We start from the raw sequence: 27031 nt of genomic DNA on the forward strand, positions 1-27031 counted from the left end.
TAAGGTGGAAAAGTGCAAGATAATGCATCTTGGACGTAAAAACCCAAGGGCAGAGTACAGAATATTTGATAGAGTCCTAACCTCTGAGGAAAGGGATTTAGGGGTGATTATTTCTGATGACTTAAAGGTAGGCAGACAATGTAATAGAGCAGCAGGAAATGCTAGTGGAATGCTTGGTTGTATAGGGAGCGGTATTAGCAGTAGAAAGAGGGAAGTGCATTGTACAGAACACTGGCGAGACCTCACTTGGAGTATTGTACGCAGTACTGGAGACCATATCTCCAGAAGGATATTGATACTTTAGAGAGAGTTCAGAGAAGGGCTACTAAACTGGTTCATGGATTGCAGGATAAAACTTAAAAGATCTTAACATGTATAGCTCGGAGGAAAGACGAGACAAGGGGGATATGATAGAAACATTTAAATACATAAAGAGAATCAATACAGTAAAGGAGAAGACTATATTTAAAAGAAGAAACACTACCACAACAAAATGACAGTCTTAAATTAGAGGGGCAAAGGTTTAAAAATAATATCAGGAAGTATTACTTTACTAAGAGGGTAGTGGATGCATGGAATAGCCTTCCAGCTGAAGTGGTAGAGGTTAACACAGTAAAGGAGTTTAAGCATGTGTGGGATAGGCATAAGGCCAGGGACTAATGAAAGTATTTAAAAATTGGGCAGACTAGATGGGCCGAATGGTTCTTATCTGCCATCACATTCTATGTTTCTATGTTTCACGTATTGACTTTTTATAATTATCTTCTCTGCATATGGAGAGGTGTATATGATGTATTACTGTATGCAATTAAGCATTGCAGAATATGCTGGAGCTATATAAATGCCAATAATAATAATACTATAACCATTGCATGTATTTTTAGTTCATAGTTTGCTTATATACATTGTATCTGCATAAGAAGATTTATATTCTTCTACAGATATTGCAACTAACCAATGCAATTGGGCTGAGTACCACTCCAAGTGCCATCAAAATTGCAGAACCGTCGGCTTGACCCCACCAGCAACAAAGGTGGGGGACAGGAGAAGGAGATAGATGAACGGAAGCTGAAGCCTCTGTCTACCCTGCGGGCATGAGCTGGTATCCCTGGATCACCACAGAACACAGCTGTACATAGAGAAATAGAACAGAATTGTATGTTAGAGGAATTTCAGAGCCACAATGTGTTTATTTAAACACCATGAAAATTAGGGACTAGGATTTGGAGAAAGAAACTGTATGGATATTTTTCAGGCTTATATGTAACAATACATGTGAATGTTTTATAATTTGCAATAGGCTGTGTTTAGCGCTAGTTCGTCCAAAGTGGAAACACCAGAGTTTAGCTGCAGTGTTTATAAGTATCTGATGATACATTTTCAATTCTGTAAATCTATTATATTTTTACCAACACTGTCCTGTGGAAACAGTATCCAGAAATGTGTTACTAAGTTTAAATTAGTAGAGTTATTTTTTTTTCCATCACTGGAAGGTGATTTAAATAGATCAAAATTTGAAACTGTTTTTTTTTCAGGTTCAGTATCATATGTGAACACCATTATCAGTACATACTCTTGGCTTTGTCAAGTTGTTTGAAGAACACTGCGTTTACCCTCAAACCATTCTTCTGAAGACACCTTTAGTATAACACTTTAATGCTTTTTCTGAATTATGTTAATCAGATAAAGTGAGTCAGGGCTTCATTTACCCTCAGTACAATATTTACATCATGGAAAAATACTAAGCAAACATATAGGGTCACACTCACGGAAGCACTGAGGAACCTCTCCAACCCAGCTTCTGTTGCTCTCACAGGTAAGAAGGGCTGGTAGAGAGAGCTGGTATCCATCTGTGCAGGTGTATGTTAGGCTAGAACCCCAAGTATAGACAGAGCCTAATGCCTGCCCATTGGGGATGGATGGAGGTGAAGGACACGTAATAGCTGTGTGGAGACCAGACATCACATTAATTTTGACAACTTATGCCTTCCAGGAAAGATTAAAGCACTCAATGCATACATGAAGTTTAAGATATTCATTCAAAAATAACAGATTCTTGAAACGTATCTTAGTAAAAAAATCTTTGCCATTTTAATACAGCAGTGAAAATATTACTCTTTGTTGATAAATCAAGTTCCATAACTTTTTTTTATCTAAAACAGGGCTATTCAACAATCCAGATGTGGTCACATGGGTTTTGTATGGCTCCTGCCTGGCTAGAATTTACAATAGGCTAACATCATCGTCACAGAAGATAATTTTCCCTAACCTTTGCAAGTTGGTTTGGTGCCATTCCAGGTGCGATCTTTGGTGCACAGCAAAGTGGGTGCCCGGTCAGACTCCATCATATAACCAGGCAAACACTGAAAGGATACAGTGCGGTTGTACTGGAAATCATTGTCCAGTCGGATACCATTCGCTGGTATACCAGGGTCCCCACAATTGATAACTATACAGAAAAAAAAGATGATGAGATGGTAGTTAGGTAAGGAATTCATGTATTACTAACACATCCACAAAATCTAACCTTACAGAATCATCACAACTATAATTACATAATATTAAAACTCCTATATATTACCACTGCACTCTGGAGCACTGCCTGTCCATGTGCCGTTAACAGTGCAGTGACGACTCAATGGTCCAGTGGAATAGTATCCTTCCCGGCACTCATAGATAATGGAGCTGGAGAATACTAGGCCATCATTGAATACAACACGAGAGTTACTGGGAGTCCCTGGGTTCCCACAGGAGACCACTAAGAAAGTTAGGAGGAGGAGAAAAAGATATTGAACATTTGAGCAATATACAATAATCACTACAAAGTTAAAGGATACACAATGCCGCTAGCACATTATTGGTTTAACGATGTACAAACATTAATTCCAATTAGCAGTATCCTATATTTTATATTACAAATCTATTCTACAGAATTGTCAGTGTATACAATATGTTTTTACATTTCACTCCCAAGTCTCTAGCATTAAAATAGTTTTTCTCTGTACTTCACTTATCAGTACAATAATATTTAGCAGCTGGGATTGAAGTTATGAAAGAGACAGGAGAAGGGGAAAAGCAGCCGGCAACTTAAAGGTACACTCTGGACACCTAACGCACTTTAGCTAGCTGAAGTGCTTTATGTGTGAAGAGTGTGTCCTCTTTTTTTTCATTTTTTAAAAAGTGCAAGTTTCAATAGAAATGTAATTTTTTTTAAATTAGCCTTGATGTAACACCTGGCTGTCAATAAGACAACAGGTCCTGTTACTTCCTGGCTTGTTTAGCTCAGAGGAGCTAAACTCAAGAGGCAGCAACTGCTCATAGCACCTGCCTTGCAAAGACTTGTTATTGAGCTGCATTGGGAAGTCTGTGATTGGACAGCCACAGAAAGTCTGTCCAGTGAAAAAAATGTATAATTAAATGCATGCATATTTTCATTGGGAGTATTCTACTAAGTGGAGATTTTTTTTTTTTTGGACAGTGGAATATTCCTTTAATCAGAAACAGGTTATCTGGCTATTCTAGGGGACCCTTGACTGTCTGGACTGTCTGGTAATTCAATTGCTAGCTGCATTACCCTTAATCTAGTACAGCAAAATTACTTCTTGAAGTCGTTGGCACTTCTGACCCAGATCTTCATTTAAGACGCAGAACACAGCAACTGTGCATCATGCGCGAAGGGGCAGGAATATAATGGGAAGTCAAATGCCTGCTCACATTCTACACATGGTGATTCCGGTTAGTAGAAGGAGCACTCCTTCTCAGGACAGCACTTGTCCATGCTACAGTAGTGGTATTATCCAAGAGGGATTTGTGTGTGCGCCTATATGTGTATCCACATGTGTATCTATTTGTATCTGTCTGTGAATGTGTGCATATAACCGTGTGACAATATGGGAGTGTGTAGCTGTGTGTGTATGTAAGTGTGTATCTGTATGTGAGTATGTACATATGTGCAGAGTTGTACCAGGTTCTGGGATGATAAAGAGTATTGTGGGGTTGATGCTACAGGTGTAGGGTTAATGTAGCATGGTGTTGGGTTATTGTTTTAGTTGTGTGTGCATATGAATGAGTGTGTGCATGGCAATGTTTATTTGTTAGAGTGTGGCATGTTGTATCTGTGTATGTGTCTGGCAGTACAGACCTGTGTGAGTCTGAAATTACAGATCTGTGTTTGATAGGATGGATATGTGTTTGTAAGTTTATGTTTGAAAGTCTGGATCTGAGCGCCCAAGTTGTCCAAATAGCGCTCAGATCCCACGAATACAGTTTAATCGACACCAAGGCGTCTTCCAAAATCAGCTCCATAGTGTTAGTGGTAGCGGTCGGTCAATTTCGGGAGTTCCAAACTGACCAAAAAGACGAATGGTTCCCCTGGCTCATAGGTAGCGTTTGTTCATCTTGTTCGTATGAACAAACCTAGCGAATAGTGCTCTCATGGCTTGTCACGGAAAGAAGCAGGCCTTCGTATTGGTTTCACCAGTGTTCGTGAGGTCAAGTGTACGACTGAGAGTTCCAGACACTCGATGACCAAGTTCCGCTGCCTGCATTCGTGCGACAAGATGGCCGCCGTTTTCTCCAGCACGTGGTTTTCGGTTATACGAACGGCGGCCACACAGAAATAACACTTAATTCTTTGGTTTCTTTGTAGTTAATGAGCCAGGGGGGTGGTCGGTGTTCGGTAGATTTATATACCGAATGCAGGGAAAACGTGAATGAGGTTCAGGAACATGTTAGTAAACTTAGGAGGAGGACATCTCCTATGCAGGCAAAATTGTGTGTTTTGTCATACTTAGTCCTTATTTAACCAAGTAGTGGATTCTTCCTATAATATACTATTTATTTTTAACATGAAACAAAGAAGATTTAATTGTCACTTCTTCTTTATTGCTTACATTTGCCAATAAAATTTCATTTACATTGCATATTTGTTCTTGCTCACAGGCTTTACCCCATGCTAATAACATACACACAAAAAAAAAACATACTAATTCTGGGAGAAAGATAATTGGTGAAAATATCTGTGTAAGCAAATATAAACATATAAAAGTCAAAAGAAACAAGTTAAACCATTTCCATTAATTAACATAATTTCCAGTAATTATTAAAATGTAATAAAAAGATAGGGCATGAAATCTTACACACGACAAAGTGGGTGCAAATGCAAAGATCACATTAAAACACGCAACAGAGTTTACTCAAAGTTTCATAGTAAGTTACACGAACGCAAATCTAAATAGAATGTCTAAAAATAAATTAATAAAAGTAAAAACTTGACATAAAGCTCTGTGTAATAAAGAGGATCAATTAAATATCACTGGACTGCATGCGGGAGTAATGTATTTAGAGACAATGTTATAGTTTGACATTACTATTCTCATTAATGAGTCATGGATTCTAACATTACCTCTTTCATAGCACAAAAAATAAAGAAATGAAGAGAACGTGATCATGTGCTTTTATCAATAGCTGAAATGTAAGTTTAAATACATTTAGCAATGTACTTTATGAAATATAACTTGGTAGAATAGGAAATGGTTATGCTACAATATAAATTGGCATTTATACCTTCCATGAAGTGAACTAGTACTAAGTGAAAGGAATATGGGGACCTTAGGAGGGCCTGTACCTTCACACTCTGGCTGGAATCCACTCCATGATCCATTGAGCAAGCAGGTCCTCTCCGCAGAACCTCTCAGGTTGTAACCAGCATCGCAGCTAAACTGCACTACACTACCAGATGTAAACTCCTCACCCTGACGAAGTCCATGAGATGGTGCTCCTGGGTCTCCACATTCTCCTGCACTGCCTCCTGTGATAAAAAATAAGGAACATTTTATTTTTGTATGTTTTGCCTAAAGCTTGAATTATTGGTTCGACCTTCATAATAGTTGAGATTGCAGCTCATGTTGACCGAACCACAGTAATAGTAAAACAGAGGATATTGCACGAGCGACTAAGTTCCCATTCAGAAGGTACAATTAGTTTGAAGAAAATTGAAGTTTGAGATGGTTTTGAGGAAGGTACACCCCTTGTACTGCAGGAGTTAAACCCTAATACTTATTTCCACACTAACATTAATCTTCCTAAAACACTTAACTGATTTCTCTTCCTTTTACTGCAGCCTAAAACATGGGCCATAAAGATTCAGGGTTTATGAGTTGTGACATAAAACTGCAGGGCAGATTCATAAAAACGAGGGACGGAAAATAAAAATATACCGTAGAGGAGAAATACAGACGTAAGAATTCAAATAACATTTCAAGGTTATCAAACTCCGCAGGCTGAGAAGAGTGTCGTAGGAACGGTAACAACCATATCTTTAATTCACTTTATTTTGCATAAGGACACTCTAAGCAAGCTGGTCAATAAAAGTGCGTTTGGTGATCTTTCCAAGTAAGGGGATTAAAGAGACAGCTCTGAAAAGGTTTTAATGAGTATATAGACCTTCTGATCTAGGAATTGTTTGATGAATAACAGGGCAGCAAATTGAAAGACTGTCTAAATATATTGATTTTATCATGCCAGGACAAGGAGGTGTGTATGAATGGCAAATTCGTCAACCCAGCAAAGTCCAAGAACCTAAAGTAAATATAGCTCACCCGTAGCACTAAAGTGTCATTGGATGATCACAGCTACTGACAGTGATTCAGGATTCCCTGTCTCCTGATGAATGGGATAGGCTAACTGTAAAAGATACAGCGTAGTGCATACATTTGTGTAGTAGCTGTCGGCTTACAAGCCATATCCTCTTCTTACCTGAGCAGTGAGGAAGAAAGCCACTCCATCTCCCATCAGCTTGGCAAGTTCGGGATGAGTTCCCAATGATCATTCGTCTCCCCAGGCAGGTGTACTGTACAACTGAGCCCACTGTGTGCTGTTTGCCAGAGACCTGTGCATTGGGTGGGACACCAGGGGCTCCACATGACACCACTATATGGTAAACAGAGAGCGAGAGTTGTTTAACCCCTTAAGGACACATGACATGTGTGACATGTCATGATTCCCTTTTATTCCAGAAGTTTGGTCCTTAAGGGGTTAAGGGACAGAGCACAGCAAGGTAATACTGAAATTCAGCATAATATTTAATTAGTATTATTAAGCCATATTATCCTACTGGAAAATAGGGCATGTGCACAGTATAGAGTCAGAAATGTTGATGTCCTGTTATGTTATTAAGATGGATGTGCACTACCATACTACCATATTACAATATTACCAAATTCAAATTATGTTTTTCTCTACAAGACAGTACTCATTTCACCAGGAGGAGCAGAAATGGAACTAAAAAGAGAATTTTGCCCACTTCATTTCTATGCATCTATTTCTTTCCAAATGGACGTTTTAACCATGTATCAGATAAAACTTAAAGGACCACTATAGTGCAAGGAAAACATACTCGTAGGGTCATTAGGTCCCCTTAAAACCCCTTCAGCCACTTACCTTTCTCCAGCGCCAGGCTCCCTCGGCGCTGGTGACCTCTCCTCCCCCTGCCGACATCAGCTCAAAATGCGCATGTGCGGCAAGAGCCGCGCGCGCATTCAGACAGTCCATAGGAAAGCATTACTCAATGCTTTACTATGGACGTAAGTGTCTTCTCACTGTGATTTTCACAGTGAGAAGCGCGGAAGCGGCCTCTAGTGGCTGTCAGTGAGACAGCCACTAGAGGCTGTATTAATCCTCAGTGTAAACATAGCAGTTTCTCAGAAACTGCTGTGTTTACAGCTGCAGGGTTAAACCTAGAGGGACCTGGCACCCAGACCACTTCATTGTGCTTAAGTGGTCTTGGTGCCTATGGTGGTCCTTTAATGATTACAGCCATAAAGCATGCATCTCTTATAAGTGTCTATGATTAAAAGATCAATATTGTCACATTAATATTAGCAAGAGTGCGAGAGGTAATTCTGTCAATGTGCTTTTCAAATAAGGCTTCTGTGCTTGGTGTTTAAAGAAAACAGAATGAGAGAGTTAAAGTGTCCGGAGGGTTAGAGAACAAAGCACAATGAAGAGCAAGTCTGAGGGTGTAGTCTAGAAATGTTCTGAAATCAAACATCCAGGCAGCAAGTTTTATATACACGGTTAGGATAAGCAAGGGTTAAAGTCCAGGTTAAAAAAATTAAACCTTCATTTGGGGCCAGTTATTTTCATGTTTACATTTCATTGAAAGATACTTCATTACTACTCCTTGCCCATGTTACTTACATAGGCAGCTGGGCAGAGCTCTGTCCCAAGTACCGTCCCCTTGGCAGGTGAGAACGTGTGTCCCCATTAAGTAGTACCCATGGACACACTCATAGGATACAGAAGTTCCATAACTAAACCGGTCCGGACCTCTTTGCAGAACTCGTCTGACTCCATTTTCAATGTTACCAGGATCTGTGCAGTTCAGAACTGGTAGGAAAACATAATTGTTTTAGTAAAGATGGTAACAAAGTTTATACAAAATGTCGAAGAAAGTAAATAAAAAGAGTCGTGCAAGAGACTATATATACAGGATGTGAAGGAGAAGGATTAACAACAAGCAAAGCTGGTGCTCTAAACCATAGTAACACATGGACTCCAAGTCTCTACCATTCAGATGATGAAATAGAGACATACTTTATCAAGCATCATTGATGAAAGCATCACATGCTAGAGTTTTGTGCCATTGTAGAAATGGAATGTAGCACTGGATCAGATTTGTGCCCCTTATATCAATGGTAACAAAACTTGGCCACTATTTCACAATCAAAGTTTCAGGAATTGGGGACCGACAGCAAGGATATGCTAAATTATAGGATAAATAATCGTTTTCTGTTTTTTCATGTTCAGAATGGAATAGAAAACAATAAAGATACAATTATCATCTCCTACTAGCATCATCAAGGTACAAAGTTTTTCTCATATCACACTTACTTCGGCATGTTGGCAGGGGGTGGCTCCACTGACCATTGTGTTGGCACTGAGCCTGTGCTGCCCCCTCAAGGACATACCCAGAACTGCACATAAACTTTACAAAGTCATTCAGGTTGAACTGGTGTCCCTGGGTCACCCCATTACCAGGATTACCTGGATGGCCACAGGTGATGGCTGTAAAAGAGGAAAGGGTGGCTAAATATTGGAATATTAATACATATACAGACAGTCTTCTACCCTTTAATGAACACAAACCCAATGTCTTACTTGTAACACGCAAGAAGGAACTGTAATTACTCTCTGCTAAAGGCACTCCAAAAACCTCTATCATCCTGTCTGATATAGACAAAGGTTTTTTGTCTGCCTCTCTGTCTTATAGACAGCCTACAAAACATCCCTCTAATGCATCCTAATACAAAGCCGCCATGTTGACAATCTAACAGAGATTCTGCATACTGTCCTTATTACTCTTTAATTAATAAAGACAATCACATTACTCCTTCTACTGACACTAATTTACCTCCTATCAGTTATGTACTATCTTAATAATTACCTCTCTATTATCTTCCCTTTTGTTGTACCCCACCATATACTTACGCACGCAGATGGGAGATTTCCCTGACCAGAGATGATCCTGCTGACAAATTCTCACGGACATTCCGATCAGTCTAAATCCTGCATTACACTGGTAAACCACACTGTCTCTGTAGTTATAGTTCTGCCCATTAATCACTCCATTCACAATGGGATCTGGGGTCCCACAATGTCCAGCTGCATCAAAGACAAAAATATTGTTTTTAACATAAAAGTCTAATATATTATATATAATAATAAATGAAAAAGGAGACCCCCCAATCCTAATCGAATAATTAAAAAGAAGCAGATTCCTAAATAGAGTGCAAAATGTACTAGGTAATTCTCAACGCGCGTTTCGGCGCCCACGTGCGCCTTTGTCAAGAGCTAGCTCTATTTAGGAATCTGCTTCTTTTTAATTATTCAATTAATATTGGAGGGTCTCCTTTTTCATTTATTATTTAGGACTACTATATCTAGTTTTCCGTTTTCATAGCCAGACGTTTATCATACCTTCAAGTTTTCCTAGTATAGGCTGGCAGGAACGGTGTAGTGCATCGATACTTGGTATACTTATCTACATAGTATCCCTTTCATTCATTGAGCACCTTGTACCTAGTTTATATGATAGTTCTCTTTTCAATTTATTTAATTCTCCTTGCGGGGACACCTTAGGTGTTCACAGTGTAGTATTAAGAGTGACTTATTTTTTCATTTATTGGTGTCCGGCCGGACCAATCATACTATTTGTCTCTCTTTCTCGGCAAGGCACTTTTCAGTCGTGCTTATTATTGGGGTACTAATGGAGCGTTATAATCGGGGTTTATTATTCTTTTGCCGGTCAGTGTTTGACCTTTACTATTAGTTTGGTCCAATACTGCCGTTTATCTCCCCAAAGGCTCCTTTACCACCTTTGTGCATGATCGATTTTGGATCCCCAATAATAGCAAGTACAGTGAATATATCTGCTGGGGCTATCCTCATTAGACAATTTTCATATGTGCAATCATATGCACATCATTTTATTAAGCAAGATACATTGTATTTCTTCTCTTTTCGTTCACACCTCGTATCATATGTTGCTGGCCCACAGACACTTTGTAATAAAGAAGCTGTTGACACACAGTTATCTCTAGTGGCCGTCAGATACTGAGTGTAATTACTGCTTATACCGCAGATTAGCAGATTAACCTATTTTAGATTATTTAAGTTTTTGTTATCATCACGGTTTATACACTTTTTTTTCCCCTAAGAGGGGTTAATAAAATAGATTTTTTTAGTTCCATTAATACTCTATGATTAGCAATTTGTTGCTTCATACTGGTGGAGCAGTTGATTAAGGGTATAGAGACTGCTTTTGGGAGCACTTTATTTAGTTAACCGATTCCTGTCTCTTTTCTTTTTATTACTTTTGGGTTATGCCCTCAATACCCTTCAACCAATACACCCTCAGTGATTGATTTTTCTGATCATTCACTCTGGTTGTACTCTTTTTAATTTTTTTTGTTGCTAACAAGTGACAACAAAAAAGTTATATAAATCTGATGCGAAGGTTTTAAAATGATTTTTGTAAATTCATTTTAATTTAAACTACATGAAAGCAATTCAAGAAACTGTACAATGCAAAATTGTTAATGTATCATGTAGAAAACACATGCTATTTATCTGTACAACCAAACATATTTTCATTGCTAGATGACATTCAAATAGTTTATATTGCTATTGATCAGTAGGAATGTAACTTGTTTTTATATTCATTTGTCTTCCGTCTACTATATCCTTCTGAACATTAACTATTCACACACAGCACTACAATCTACATCAAAGCCTGAACATTAAAGGCATCTCTATGAAACAGTCTTAGACAGACTTAACTTTGATATGACAGTTTTCATTCCAACACAAAGCACTTTTATTTGCAGCCAAGAAGGTACAAAACCTAATTTAGTGAGAGACGGTACAAAAGGTGGCAAAACATATGCTGGTTGAACACATTATAGTGACATTGCCAGGAAACAGTGCTCAACGGTTAGATACATTTAACATGCACCTAACATCCAATTATTGAATAAAGAAGATACTTCCTTAAAAGAAGAGTAATGCTTAAAAGAACATTGTTAAGTCCTCAGGTGCCATTTAAGTAAACCTCAGTATAGGGCATGAACTTTACATTGCGACACAGACTGATGCCAGTGCAATATGAACATGGGAATAGGCAAAGCAGTCTTACCGCATCTTTGGTAGGGTACGCATGCGGCCAGTGCAAGGATTTCTTCCGCCCTAGCAAAATCTATTTTTCCGTCCCCTCATGTCACTCACTCACTGACACACACAGACACTCACTGACAGACATACACACATACTCACTGACAGACATAGACTCCCTCAGACACTCATTGACAGACATACACTCACTCACTGACAGACATACACGCACACACTCACTGACAGACATACACTCACTCAATGACAGACACACACACACTCACTGACAGACATATACTCTCTAATTGACACACAGACACTCACTGACAGACATACACTCACTCACTCACTGACAGACACACAAACAGACACTCACTGACAGACATACACTCAGTAGCGGCGCTTCCTAGAAGGTATCCTGCGCCCTCATTGCCGGACATTCTAATGCTGCAGCCGCCTGAGCGCTCTCTAGAGAGCCTCAGACGGCTGCAGCACTGCCTCTTTCCCCCCTTTCTCCTCACCCCCTCTTCCCTGTGTAGCGTGGCTAAGCTCCTCTCTCCGGTCCTCGGTACAGGAACATCCGTTTCCTGTACCCAGCTGGAAGGACAGGAAGTGCTGTCAGTCCCGCCGGGTACAGGAAACAAAAGCACTGTGGACCGGAGAGGAGCTCGGCCACGCTACACAGGGAAGGGGAGGTGAGGAGAAGAAAGGGTTAGCCTTGCGGCTAACTGACAAGCCAGGGGGCAGTCGGTCGATGCTGGCGAGGGAGCACTTTCCTCTGAGCTGTCTGCTCAGCTCCCTCTCGTGCTGCACAGTGATGCTGGGAGCCAGAATATGATGATGGGGGGCGCATGAGTTTTGTCCTGCCTAGGGCAGCACAAAACAAGGATACACCACTGGGTGGAGAGACCACTAGGGGAGGGGATGGTGAGGAGGCACCACTAAGGGAGGCTGGGGGGAGAGCCGAGACCTCCAAGGGAGGGGGGGTGAGGAGAATGTAGGGTGGGTAAGAGTCTACTAAGGGAGGGGGGTGGTGAGGAGAACGTCGGAGGGGGAGAGACTACTAACGGAGGGAGGGGGGAGAGCAGAGACCACTAAGGGAGGGAGGGGGTGGAGGAGAGACCACAAGGGGAAGGGGGGGTGGAGGAGAGACCACTAGGAGAAAGGGGGTGAGAAGAGACCACTAGGGAAAGGGGGGGAGAGGAGAGACCAATAAGGGTGGAGGGGGAGGGAGGAGAGACCACTAATGGAAAGGGGAGGGGAAGAGAAGACATCCAATGGAAAGGGGGGAGGAGAGACCACTAGCGAGGGCAGAGGAGAGCAGAGACCACTAAGGGGGAGACAAGAGACCACTAATGGAAAGTAGGGTAGGGGAGAAGAGGAGTGACCAATAAGAGAAAGTCGGGGAGAAGAGGAGAGACCACTAAGGGACAGAGGAGGATAGGAGAGACCGCTAAGGGGCAGGGGAGAGCTCTAAGGGACGGAAGGGAAAGCTCAATAGGTCAGGGGGCAGGACAGGGAGCTCTTTTACACTACGCACACACACACACACAATGCATCCCTATACATACACAGAAACACACAATGCATCCCTACACACACAGAAACACAACATGCTTCCCTTACACACATGGAAACACACAATGCATCTAATACTGAATGGAGGGACAGTGCCAGGGGACTCCAGGCACTATAACCAATTCAAAGAGATTTCATGATTATAATGACTACAGTATCCCTTTAAGCACTGGTCATATTACACTATAGTTGTGTTTGGATTTATTTCTAAGCTGTAAATCCCTTTGCTTTAGAGGTACGTGCAAAATTTTCCCCAGCGCATTTGACTGGAGTGGGCTTTAATACCACACAACTAATTTTTATTTGTTCGCATTTGGTTGTATTACATAGAAACATAGAAACATAGAATGTGACGGCATATAAGAACCATTCGGCCCATCTAGTCTGCCCAGTTTTCTAAATACCTACATTAGTCCCTGGCCTTATCTTATAGTTAGGATAGCCTTATGCCTATCCCACGCATGCTTAAACTCCTTTACTGTGTTAACCTCTACCACTTCAGATACTTGCACGTTGGTGGTAGCTTGTTTTGTTTATATATTACACATATTTACCGTAAGTGCCTTTTGCACAAAATAACTCACTTAGGTCACTTTTATTTTAGATATTCCCCACAATGAAAAAATGCATATATGGATTTAATTGGGGGTATAACTACTAAATTGTTTAAAATAATCCCTGGTAATTCAAATGGTGTTCCCTTAAATTGTGTTGTCCCCACATATTATAGTGTGAGGGGTGCTACGTCAATTTTGTAAAAAAAAAAACAGATGTAACATTTTAGAAAGTGCATTTGCCAAGAATGTTAGACACGACAGGTAAATATATGCACACAAATGACTAGATCCATATCCTTGATTAAGGAAAGGAGCTTTAAAGAAAATATTAAAATTCAATGAAATGTTTAAATATTAAAATAACAGTCTTAATGCATCAATTTCTTGCTGATTAGTAGATTTGCTTTGATTAATATATACTGCATCTGCTAGATGCACCTGGAAAGCGAAACCCCCTTAAACACACACAAACTGCTTAACTTAGCATCACACTCCTACTCAGACTGTACCAGGCCCAGCATTTATTATTCTAATTTCTCATTTTATTTTTTTCTGACAGCGCAAGAATAGAAATGCCAGATTACATTGACATAAATATAGCTATTTGATATCTTTGGATAAACTAATAATGGAAAGAGTGTGCATTTGAGTTGCATGTAGGTGTAAGGAATTCAAAAACACAATAATAAAATCATGCAAAGCATGTTAAAATAATGTATACGGCTGTTGTATGTGGCTCTTTAAAGATGAAGTGCATCCTACGCTGTAAATAAAAATCCAGGATGACAAGAAGAAGTTCTTTAAAATATATGTACAAGTAGAATTATTATTAAGGCTGCCATTTGTAGCACTCAATAAGCAATGTTTTTATGATATCATTTCCATACAAAAGGGATGCATATGTATTTCAGTTCAAATAACACTTAAGAAGCAATACTATAAGATTTTCCCTACAGATATATTTGAATAATATCACTTAAACTTATATACTTAAACATTCACATGGTTCTTTATCTCCCTTTATTTTACCCATATAAAATGTCAGCTTGGTAACCACACACAAGACTTACATATTCCATAACTCTGTATAATGAAGATTCTTCACTCTTTGCATATTTTCCCAATGATAAGGTAAGACATCGGTTAATCTATTTATTATATGGTTGCATAATGCCCTTACAGGTTCAATATTAAAATATTAAAATCACCTTTATAACCTAATTACAATATTAAGGATTTAGTATAAGGTATACATTTGTGGTTGAGAAGGGGAATGAATGATATAGGTATGTTAGCATCCTTCAATCCAATCCAAGTGATGCATATGTCGACTTTGTTAATGATTATAGCAGTTACATCTGAATATTCTACAGTTATAGAAATATGTAATAAAAGATAATTAAGCAAAAAACAATGATATCTGTGATCGAGTTACAGTGAGCCTCGCCTTATGACAAAACACCCATATGCTATTTTCACTTTAGTTCTTTGCTTTCTGATTCACAGAAATAGTACTTGAAACGTCACATTCACTTACCCAGGCACTTGACTGCCTGTCCACTCCACAATCCATTAGCCATGCACTCTCTCACTCGGGAACCCACAAGAGTGTACCCACTGTTACAAGCAAAGATTGCAGTCGCCCCATATTGAGTAAGCATGCCAATTTTGTTGCCATTAGCTGGCGTGGGTAATTCTCCACAGGAGATAACTGAAAGAGAATGAAGAAAAAAATGTTCATTATTACATGTAATTAATGTGATCACAAAAATAACAACTGAAATATTAACTGAGATCCACTTGAGCAGCTTAAGAAATGCATTGTGCGTCAATATCTACGGTCTTAATGTCACCACTCATCTTAAGGATATCTCTCATTAAAGTGCAAACAACTATTAATGTATTCAATCGTTTATTACCAATCAATAAATGTCACTAAATGATAAACTGGTTAGGGTCATTCAGTCATGGTGCAGTGTCATGCCATCATATGATGGATTATTGTCCAAATTATCACACTGTCACTAATAGACAAACTAGTACAGTGTCACCCCATGATAAACAAAGATTGCGCCACCTACTGACACCCAGGGAGATACTAGCTTCATGTCATATAGTGAAGCACATGTCATTGTCACTGGGGAATAACAAGTAATGAGCGATGGCATGTGTCTCTGTAATACTGTGTATTTATATAGCCCAGGATAACTGTTTAGCAACTTGATCTCAGCGTCAGTCAATTATGCCAGTGTCAAATAAGGATAAATCAATGGTAAAATCAGATTGAAGTGTAACTGGTCACTGTGAGGTAAGTACAGACTGCAGTGATAAATTAATCTCATGCATCACAGTGTCTTACTGTTACAAGTAGGCAGGTGGTTTCCCATGGTCCATGTTCCATTGGCCTGGCAACGAATGACACGGGATCCCATGTAGTAATAGCCGGGGTCACAGGTTAGCATAAGCTCTGCACCATACTGATACTGTGATTTGTGGATGAGACGCCAGCGGCCGTGATCTGTGTTCATGCTGCTGAAGTCTGGGCAGGTGACAGCTGGTTAATAGAAGCAAAGAAGAAGTCACTCACTGGGACACACAACATGTAACTCCAATTCTCGGGTGTTATTGTGAGGTTGCCACATACTCACCCACACATTGAGGGTGGTTATTTCTATTACTCCAGTGTCCAGAGGGAAGACAATCGGCAACAGCATCCTCAGCATTTAATAGGTGGTGCCCTTCACTGCACTCATACATTGCTTTGGTACCCACAGTGTATTCCTTGCCAAATACCGCCCCATTCTTTGGTGCAGCAGGAACCCCACAAAACATGGCTGTAAAAAAGAGACCATGGAAACCAATCAAATTATATTGTGTTTTCAATCCTTGTCTTCTTAGTGTACAGCTAAATATGACATTTAAGGGCTTAACTAGCATTCTTCAGCAAACGCTACATGACCCAAGAACGAGCCAAGGCCACTTCTGTAATAGTCAGTCCTTGTATTGAGTCTCCCATAACGTTTCTTTCACTTGGCCATGGATTATTAACAATGCAAAACGTGCATATTTAGGACATTCTGCAGCACCGCTCAGTGTCTATGATTATAAGACGTTACTAGGTGCAAAAGGGAAAAAGCAGATACGATCAGAGCTTGAGATAATGCACTCATAATGATATGATGAGTGAAACTAGAGGGATGCAATGACACCGTCTCCTCTAGTCTTGTCTCAGTTAGAGTCCCCCAAGGATCTGTTCTTGGTCCCCTTCTGTTCTCTCCATTGGCAAAATTATAAATTCCTTTGGATTCCACTACCATCTGTATGCCGATGGTACCCAAATATATCTCTCCTCCCCTGATCTCTCCCTCATGGTCCTGCAATGTGTCACTGCTTGCCACTCTTTAATCGCTGATTGGATGTCCTCCCGCTTTCTAAAACTCAATCTCTCTAAAGCTGAGCTTCTTATTTTCCCCCCTCATAATGCTGATCCTCCTCCTTCACTTTCCCTGCAAGTTGATGGTACTTGCATCAGTCCATCCATGCAAGCTCGTTATCTTAGTGTTGTCTTTGATCCTGGCTTCACCTTTGCGCCTTATATTTAGAATGTTGCTAAAGCCTGTCAATTCCACCTTAAAACATCGCCCACATCCGCCCCTTTCTCACATATGATGCTGCCAAGGAGCTTGTTCATGCTCTGGTAATCTCTCGTATGGATTACTGTAATTCTCTTATAGTTGGTTTCCCCAGAAGACAATCTGCCCCACTACAATCAGTAATGAATGCTGCCGCCAGGCTAATCTTTCTCACCAATTGCTGCTCTCATACCTCGCCCCTCAGTCAATCCTTACATTGGCTTCCTGTATCCTAAAGGTGCCAATTCAAAATACTAACCATTACCTATAAATCTCTAACCAACTCTAGCTCCTCTTACATTTCTTCATTGATTCAAAGAGATGCCCCTTCTCGGTCTCTCTGCTCTTCTGGTGACCTTCTCCTGTCCACTACTTGCACCCTTACTGCTAACTCGGGCTTGCAGGACTTCTCGCAGGAATCCTTCCTTTGGAACAGCTTGCCTACCCTTGTCAGACTCTCCCCTAGTCTTCAATTGTTTAAAAAGTCCCTCAAAACACATCTGTTCAGAAATGCTTATGAACTCCCAGTGTAACTTATCTATACATATCCAAATCTGTCTCTTGCTCTCCTAAAGAGCCACACTCCACTCTCACCTTCAGCGCTGCTACTTTTCCACCTTGTTTGGTGGCTGTCACCCTTGCTGCCCCCCACCTCCTCTAAACTGTAAGCTTATTTGAGCAGGGTTCTCATCTACCTACTGTTCCTGTGTCACTGTGTAATTGTCTCATTTATTGTAAATTTACCCCCCTTTCATAATATTGTAACGCGCTTCGGATTTAGTTGGCACTATATAAATATCAATAATAATAATAATAATTATAATAATAACAACCGAGAATAGAAATAGCCAAATCAGTTAAGAAGCACAATGTGGGGATAAGCAAAATTCATCACTGGTTTATTTTGTTTATATTCATAATATATCTCAACTGTCAGTATCAATATAGTCAAAGATACCCTGAAATAAAATAAAAAAAAAAAGCTGTAGATTCACACAGACAGATAAGAGATTGTCAAAAATTCCTTTACTGTGCATCAATTTTACTTTTGACAAATGTAATACTGTTTTATTGTGTGTGTATAAATAGGCATACATGCATAGTTACATAGTTACATAGCTGAAAAGAGACTTGCGTCCATCAAGTTCAGCCTTCTTCCCATTTGTTTTTTGCCGTTGATCCAAAAGAAGGCAAAAAAACCCAGATTGAAGCACTTCCAATTTTGCAACAAACTAGGGAAAAAAATCCTTCTTGATTGCAGAATATGAGTCAGATCAATCCTTGGATCAAGAAGCATTTACCCTACATTGAAAAATTATGAATGTTCTGTTTTTGCAAGTATGCATCTAGTTGCTGTTCAAACATCTGTATGGACTCTACCCACTTCGTCAGGCAGAGAATTCCACATCCTTATTGTTCTTACTGTAAAAAAACTTTTCCTTATCCTTAGACTAAATTTTCTTTCTTCCAGTCTAAACGCATGACCTTCTGTCCTGTGTAAAGCCCTGTTTGTGAATAGATTTCCACACAATGGTTTGTATTGAACATGAATATATTTGTATAATGTTTCATATCCCCTCTGAGGAGACGTTTATTTAAACTAAAGAGGTTTAACCCTTTAAGGACTGAGCCAAATGTACACGTTGTGAACAAAACAAAACGTAAACAAAACCTGGCATTTGCGCTATATGTCTGTCCAACCGTAATTCACCTCTTTCATATTAAATGCACGCCCCCTTATTATATATCATTTTATTGAGGGGAAACAGGGCTTTCATTTAATATCAAATATTTAGCTATGAAATATAATTTAATAAGAAAAAAAATAAGATTTTTTTCATTTCTTTAGTTCTACATGCCATTTTTACTGTCAATGTCATAATACTGTTTGCTTTTACTGCAATAAAATACACATATTTGTATTCAGCAAAGTCTCACCTGTAAAACAGTACCCCCTATGTACAGGTTTTATGGTGTTTTGGGAAGTTACAGGGTCAAATATAGCACGTTACATTTGAAATTGAAATTCGCCAGATTGGTTATGTTGCCTTTGAGACTGTATAGTAGCCCAGGATTAAATTTATACCCATAATGGCATACCATTTGCAATAGTAGACAACCCAAGGTATTGCAAATGGGGTATGTCCAGTCTTTTCTAGTAGCCAATTGGTCACAAACACTGGCCAAAGTTAGCGTTAGTATTTGTTTGTGTGTGAAAAATGCAAAATATGCCAATTTTGGTCAGTGTTTGTGACTAAGTGGCTACTAAAAAAGACTGGACATACCCCATTTGCAATACCTTGGGTTGTCTACTATTGCAAATGGTATGCCATCATAGGGGTAATTTTCATTCTTGGGCTACCATAGGGTCTCAAAGGCAAAGTAACCAATCTGGCGAATTTTAATGTGAAATAAATGAAACACAAGCCTTATATTTGACGCTGTAACATTTGAAAACACCATAAAACCTGTACCTGAGGGGTACTGTTGTACTCGGGAGACTTCGCTGAACACAAATATTTGTGTTTCAAAACAGTAAAAAGTATCACAGCAATAATATCGTCAGTGTAAGTGCTGTTTGTGCATGAAAAATGCAAAAAACATCACTTTTACTGGCGATATCATCGTTGTAATACATTTTACATTTTTGAAACACTAATATTTGTGTTCAGCGAAGTCTCCCGAGTAAAACAGTACCCCCCATGTACAGGTTTTATGGTGTCTTGGAAAGTTATAGGGTTAAATATAGTGCTAGCAAATTAAATTCCCTATACTTTCGGCATGGGTGGTCAGCCAGGTTCCTATAATTGTAATTAATTAAGATACCTAATTATGTAAAAATATTACATAAATATATATGTAGAATTACCATATGTCTATATACGTATGTGTATATATATTTGTATATATATATATATATATATATAATTTTTTTAAATATTTTTATTTATATATTGGTATATATATAGTGATATATACGTATATATTTATGTATATAGATATATATATATTATTTCGTTCTACATGTATTTTGATATAAATATATATATATATATATATATTAATATCACAATACAGTTAGAACGAAATAACACACATCTATATATTTTTTAATAATTGTTTTAAATAATTTTTTCAATTTTATTTTTTAATGTATTTACATATTTTTTGTATATTATATATAAATATATATATAACAATAATTATAAATATATTTAATCAGTATCAGTCTACGTGTAATTTGATATTAATATATATATATATATAATTATATATATTAATAGTAAAATACACCTAGACAGTGTATGTGTGTGTGTGTATATGTGTATATATATACTTAGATCATACTTATTTAATTTAATTTATTTTATTTTATTTCCAGCCAGCAGGGGGACTAACTGTCATTACAGTTAGTCCCCCTGCTGGCAATGCACCAGGCTGCTAACCCGGCCATGTGATTGTGAGGTCCTCGCAAGGACCTCACTCTCACATGGCCGGGGGGTGGGGGGCTGCAGGATGTCAGATGTTCCGCGGGGGCTCCCTGGGAGTCCCCCCAACTGCGACCGCCGGCGTGGGATCGCCGGCGACCGGGTAAGTAAAAAAAATTACGCCATGCGGCATTTAGAGGCGCTTAGAATAGGGTGTAATAGTACGCCCTCCAGTTTTAAGGGGCTACATTTGTTAACCTTTCGTCATAGCTGATATGTTGCATTCCTTTTATTAATTTCGTAGCCCGCCTCTGTACTTTGTCTAGTGCCATAATATCCTTCTTTAGAACAGGTGCCCAAAATCGCACAGCATATTCCAGGTGTGGTCTTACCAGCGATTTATAAAGAGGCAAAATGATATTCTCATCCCGAGAATGAATGCCCTTTTTCATGCATGACAATACCTTACTGGCCTTAGCCACTGCTGATTGACATTGCACATTGTTGCCTAGTTTGTTGTCTATAACAATTCCCAAGTCCTTCTCCTGTGTGGTTATCCCTAATTTACTTCCATTAAGGGAACACAATGTTCTGTATTTATGTAATACCATAAATAGCCAACATAAGTTCACACTTGTCAGTTGAATGCTCTCCAGTCTTGTCCACTGTAGGAATGGTGATATATTTATTACGTAGCATGCCCAGGTATTTACTTATCACTATATAGAACATAATAGTTCTATTATTTGTCCAGTTATACTTTCCTGCCTTTGATACAGTAACAAACAAGTAGCAACGAAAAATAGTTGGAAATACCACCTGCGAATGCTGTAAACATTCGGCGTCCAAGTACACTTAGATTTAGGAAATGCCTTTTGATATCCCAATAAACCTTGTAACTTTATAACTAAATATGAGTGCAGGTATAAACTACAGAGGCCAGCGTTCAATTACTCCCTCAAAATCTGGCAGCTACTTCAAGCCAAGTTCTGTGACAGGGAGTCAGGCGGCTCATGGTGGCAGGTAATTTAGTGGTTGGTCCTGGGAAGGGGACATGTCCTGCCTCCAGTTGAAACGATAATTATGACAGTGTCAGCACGGCTGGGAGGGGAGCTGAGGGAAATCTCACAGTCTAGACTGCAAACTGTGCTGAATTCCAATATGATATAAAGGTTAGAACAACATCAATAGAGCACAGATTTTAAGCAGACACCTTGGAAGGGGACAAGGTAACCTTGCTGAAAGTGAATATTTAGGATTATTTGGTCCAGGATGCAACTAACTGGATTATACTGTGAATGAGGCACGTGAAATACATCACTAAATGAAAAGGCCATTTTGTAGTGGACGTACTATAATGTATTGTACACAGCTATTAGAAGAGAAATACCAACTTTAGTTACAATCACTAGATCGTATGTCACTCAGAGAATAGTTTCATTTTCATATGTTCTACTAAGTGGATTTTGGTAAATTGAACGGAGCTCTGTACATGTATGAGCTCTGTGGAATATGGAAAAACCAATATAGTAAATAGACAAAATGTATGTTAGAGACGTGTACCCAAAAGATTTGGCTTGAAGAAAAAAAGATGTGGGCATTTTTTATAATCACATGCTGTGCTGTGGTAGAAGTCTTGTGTAATAAATACTGGTTAATCGTATCACTATTTGCCATGTTTGTACCATGAACTCACGCTGACAGCACCACTATGATTGAAGTCTTTCACTATTTACTTTGTGGGAAGAATGTTGCTGATAAACACCTGAATGTTTAAAGGGACACTATAGGCAGCAAAACTATTTGTCAGATAATTGAGCAGTGAGAATGCTGGGACATGATCTGTACACCAAAACTACTTCATTAAGTGAAATAAACTGTCTGATGCCCACAGTGTCCCTTTAATGTAGGGCATTTGTTTATTTGCATTTTTTTTTTTTTGCATGTTATGCCCATTGCAAGCAAAGCTCTTTTGGGTGTTTTTACATTTTAGTGTCTGCACTTCATTTCCTTTCTCCAGTGAGATATGTCTTATTGCTGAATACCTGTTCCCCGGCACTTTTTTTTTATTTGATGAACTGTTTTGAGTTTCAGTAACTTGAATGTAGGGTTGATAAAGGTTAATTCTAGTACTGAATACAATGTTTCTGGTGTTCTTGACCTCACTAACATCCACAGATCTGTACAAAGAACGCTGCATGTTCCTATTCACAAGAAGTTAATATTTTTGGTGAGATTCTTTTCAATACTATACATTTCCAACAACAACAAAAAATGTAATCTTTATACTAATAATTTACACAATCAACAAATACAAACAGAATTTAAATTATATACATTGACATCATTTTATTTTTAGGCAATCCTAATAAACAAACTATAAACAAAATTGCTGTGTTGTCCTAGGCTTATGTGCTAGTCATGCACTCCACATTTCAAATACACGTGACTTTTAATCACTTGGCTTATTTTGAATGCAATACTTAGTGGAACAGAGTTTAACAATTGAAACTGTGTTAAAATTACTTTTATATGCAAAATATATGATTTAGAGATTTATGACAACTCTAAAGCCGTTCTGTTGGTTGAAATTATTGAATAAAATTTACAATCCTGTCTTTAGATGTGACTATTGTATTGTTTAAAGGACATTATTAGCCAGGGCAGGAGAGAACCAGGAATGAAAGACCCTGAAATAAAACTCCTTCTCTTTTGAGGTTTTCCACCGTGTCTTTTTGCTAAAGTTAATCATGTCAAAGTAATAGTTTAGTCCAGGCCTATTAATAGTAATATGAACTAGCCTGTTACATTGACCGATGTAGCGGGATTATTTTGTATCCAGAACACTTCCCTTTACAAACTGCTTTCAATGAATGATACACAGAGTACCAGTGCTGGAGTAATATTTCCTACTTTTTTTACTTTGGTATATTGTGTTTGATTGTTTATATCATCCGTGCTATTATTTAACTGGAAATCATTCTACATATCTGCACTCGGTTTTCTGAGGGTTTCATTAAGACTATGCTCTCCACCCTAAACTTTCTGGCCTGTAACGTTTTGCACTGTTCTTGACCACTTTAAGTGTTTTAAAATTGTTCTAGCTTGTGTTATAACCACTGCAAGAGAGAGGATGTGTTCTAAGGAAGGAGTGGAATTAATTAACACGTGCCAGAAATGCAAGGAAATCAAAGGCAGGTGGATTGAAATGCAACATTAAAAATAGATAAAAAGCAAACAACGCGCTGAACTGTTTTCAAAATATACAACAAAACGCAAACAGGGTTTTACACGTTAATGATTAATGGCCACTTTAAGTGCACTTAATGCATACATTCTGAATGCTGCGCATAGTCTTTTTAGATGATGCACATTCTTCTACTGTATGGGAACATTTACATGTGTTTGTGAATGTTTTACGGTTAAAGCTTGTGCATCGAACAATTATATATGTCAAAAGATGGAACCCATATGGGGCAATGTACTAAATGTGGAGCAATCATCTGCAACATTCCGTTAGGTTCCATTGTGATTGCTCCACTTTTTGAACTTTGCATTGTGTGTTTTGTAAGTATGTGATGTGTACATGTTCCAAATAATTTTTCACAATAGTTTACACATTAACAACCTGGATTTTCTTTTCATTTGTACACAAATAACGGGAAACAATCTACACTGTCTATATTTACAGAGTAAGATCTGTGTCTACGAAGACATCAAAACAAGCAATAAAATGTGCATTTACAAAAACACAAACAAATCTCACATCTAAAATAACGAATATAATTTAATTACGTCTAACACTCTTATCGTCACTTGGAAGCACTTTAGTGGATTGTGGATACATCTTAGCATCAGTAAATATTATGTGAAATGACACCCTCTTAGTAAGACATTAGATGTAATGCAGTAATGCAGGTAAAATGGAAGCATTAGATTGTGTCATAATTTGTACGGAGATATTAATCAGGAGAGGAAACTAGATTAGGACACAGGAAAGGAACTATCAAAGCCTGCACATATTCATTAAAAGATACTTCAAGAATGTTAACCCTTACCTACTACAGTTATCCAGCACCATAACAGGTGCATTCTGTTTAATTGGGCACAAAACTATATGCTTCATTGACAGAGATAGTCAGACCTATCATGATTATGAGAGTTAAGGGAGAGTTGACGAGGGTACAGGACAACTGCTTGTCAGGCTTCAAGTACACATGACCTATGGACTGAAGCTTCCAAACTACCATCCTAATGCTGATTAAACGTAGCAGATTTGTACTGCTCTGTCCATTCTCTTAGGAGAGAAGTGACAAAGAGCAATTAAGCAAAGGATTGCTAGCATAGAATAGAATGGGTAATGTAAAAGCATTTTTTGCTTTGGATTGTGGTCCACTGTCTTAAAACGTATAAAAGGTGATGGGGTGTGGCATGATTACAGGATGGTTTGGTTGGAAACAGGATCATTTGTTTGTACTTGACCCAGAGTGTGAAAGTGACCCTCCCTCCTCCGATGGGAGTTTATTGATTAAACAGTGACCTGAGGGATAGTGAAAGTCAAATTGGCAAAATCTATTATCTAAACGCCGAGTTAACGACATCAAATCCAGTTCCTGTCCTTCAGCTCACTATGAACTGAAATTAAGCTGAACTGAAATTTGATCCTTCTATTGTCAAACTGATATTTTGTAAAACAGCTTCAGTCGGCTGCAAACAATTAAGAAACTTAAAAAAAAAAAAAAACTATCCTATTAAAAAATATGCCACTAAAGTAAGAGTTGGATGTGTAGAGAGAGTTATGTTTTATAAAGAAAATTTGTTTTGGGGGTAACTGGAAATGTATGCAATATCTCTGGCTTGTTTCAGGGGCATTGGCTTAAACAAATGTAGGACATTCCGTTGTAATTCAGCTTTTTGGAAAAAGCGGAATTAGCAAACATGGAGATTTGTCAGATTTTTGCAGCTAACGAAATGACTGCTGAATTAACTATGTTTTGCCTAAATGAGTTTCTCTAGCAAACTTTTGGTGGAAACAGACGCATGGGAGAAACAACTGCCATACAGCTACTGTTAAACACTTATAATGTTATTAACTAGATTGAGAATTGTAGGGAATGCAAAGTGATTTCAAAGTGAATTTCAAATCTAAGGCCAAAGAAGTTGAAACGGGAGTACAGCTGACTTGAAGAATTCTTTCCAGTTTCTCTATTTTGGCCTTAAATTTGAAATTCACTTTGAATTCTCTTTGTATTACTGACAATTCCTACTTCAGTAAATGATCCTGTTAGTGAATAGAACAGAGTTCTGGGGTGCCTAAGTTATGTGTGCTAGGGGTGTAACTAGCTCGAGCACAAAAAATGCAAATATCTCTGTGTAGCAAGTACTCATAATTATGTAAAGCTGAAATGCAAACCAGTATATTCCAACTGATGTATTGGATAAGCTTGCGGTCTGATAATACAAGGGTTAATAAGCAAAAGTGTATGATCAGCAATATGATTTTCATTTGTTGCTTTTTGCCACTCAAGGCCAACAGATATTATGGCTGTCCCTCCCTCAACCTCCTTGCAAGATAAGTGCCAACAAAGGGTATGTATATTATATATATGTATTATATTGTGAGAAATGGTGGAAATAAGAGGGTAACATTTCTTTGTTTGTAACTGATAACATGTATATATGCAACATTTCAAGCTCTCTGTCTCTCAGAATCAGATTTGACTGCTTCTCTCACTATTGCAATAAAGAAGTGATCCTATACTTCTCTGGCCTCTGACTGGTTCATTGGAGAAGGCTCTTTCAGAGATTTTTGGCTATTTGGCAAACATCTGGAGGTTTCTGCTTGAAATGCTGCACACAGATTCCTACCACGTGACCACTTCTAAGGCAGAAGTAATTATGGTGGCTGGAGTAACCCTTTAATTTAAAAGTGACACTCCAGGCACCAATAAAAGTTTTGCGAAATGCTGCATCATTAGCCTGCCTTTTTAGCCACACACCCCAGACTCCAGAAAAATACTTATTTATTAAATGTACACACACAGCTCACCACTGACAGACTGAATGATCTGAACTACAAAACAACCTGCAATACAAAACGAGAATAGTAAGTGTAACGGTCCGTTTCAGCACACAAGGGGTTAAAAACCGTTTAGACGCTATTCCC

General features: G+C 38.6%; 1 protein-coding gene across 1 annotated transcript in view; it reads right to left on the bottom strand.

Annotated features, from left to right (window-relative positions):
- CSMD2 (CUB and Sushi multiple domains 2) overlaps positions 1-27031 on the bottom strand; it is a 916375-nt gene that overhangs the window by 15884 nt on the left and 873460 nt on the right. The window contains exons 50-61 of the mRNA XM_063456412.1: positions 16454-16639; positions 16165-16359; positions 15343-15516; positions 9490-9663; positions 8893-9066; positions 8200-8388; positions 6757-6930; positions 5627-5809; positions 2582-2758; positions 2270-2449; positions 1770-1943; positions 956-1129 (exon numbers count right to left, since the gene is read on the bottom strand). Of these exons, the coding sequence (XP_063312482.1) occupies positions 956-1129; positions 1770-1943; positions 2270-2449; positions 2582-2758; positions 5627-5809; positions 6757-6930; positions 8200-8388; positions 8893-9066; positions 9490-9663; positions 15343-15516; positions 16165-16359; positions 16454-16639 (2154 nt within the window). The remainder of the gene's footprint in view (positions 1-955; positions 1130-1769; positions 1944-2269; positions 2450-2581; positions 2759-5626; positions 5810-6756; positions 6931-8199; positions 8389-8892; positions 9067-9489; positions 9664-15342; positions 15517-16164; positions 16360-16453; positions 16640-27031) is intronic.

The sequence above is a fragment of the Pelobates fuscus genome, chromosome 1 (genome assembly GCF_036172605.1).
Source record: "Pelobates fuscus isolate aPelFus1 chromosome 1, aPelFus1.pri, whole genome shotgun sequence".
In the NCBI taxonomy this organism is placed as follows: domain Eukaryota; kingdom Metazoa; phylum Chordata; class Amphibia; order Anura; family Pelobatidae; genus Pelobates; species Pelobates fuscus.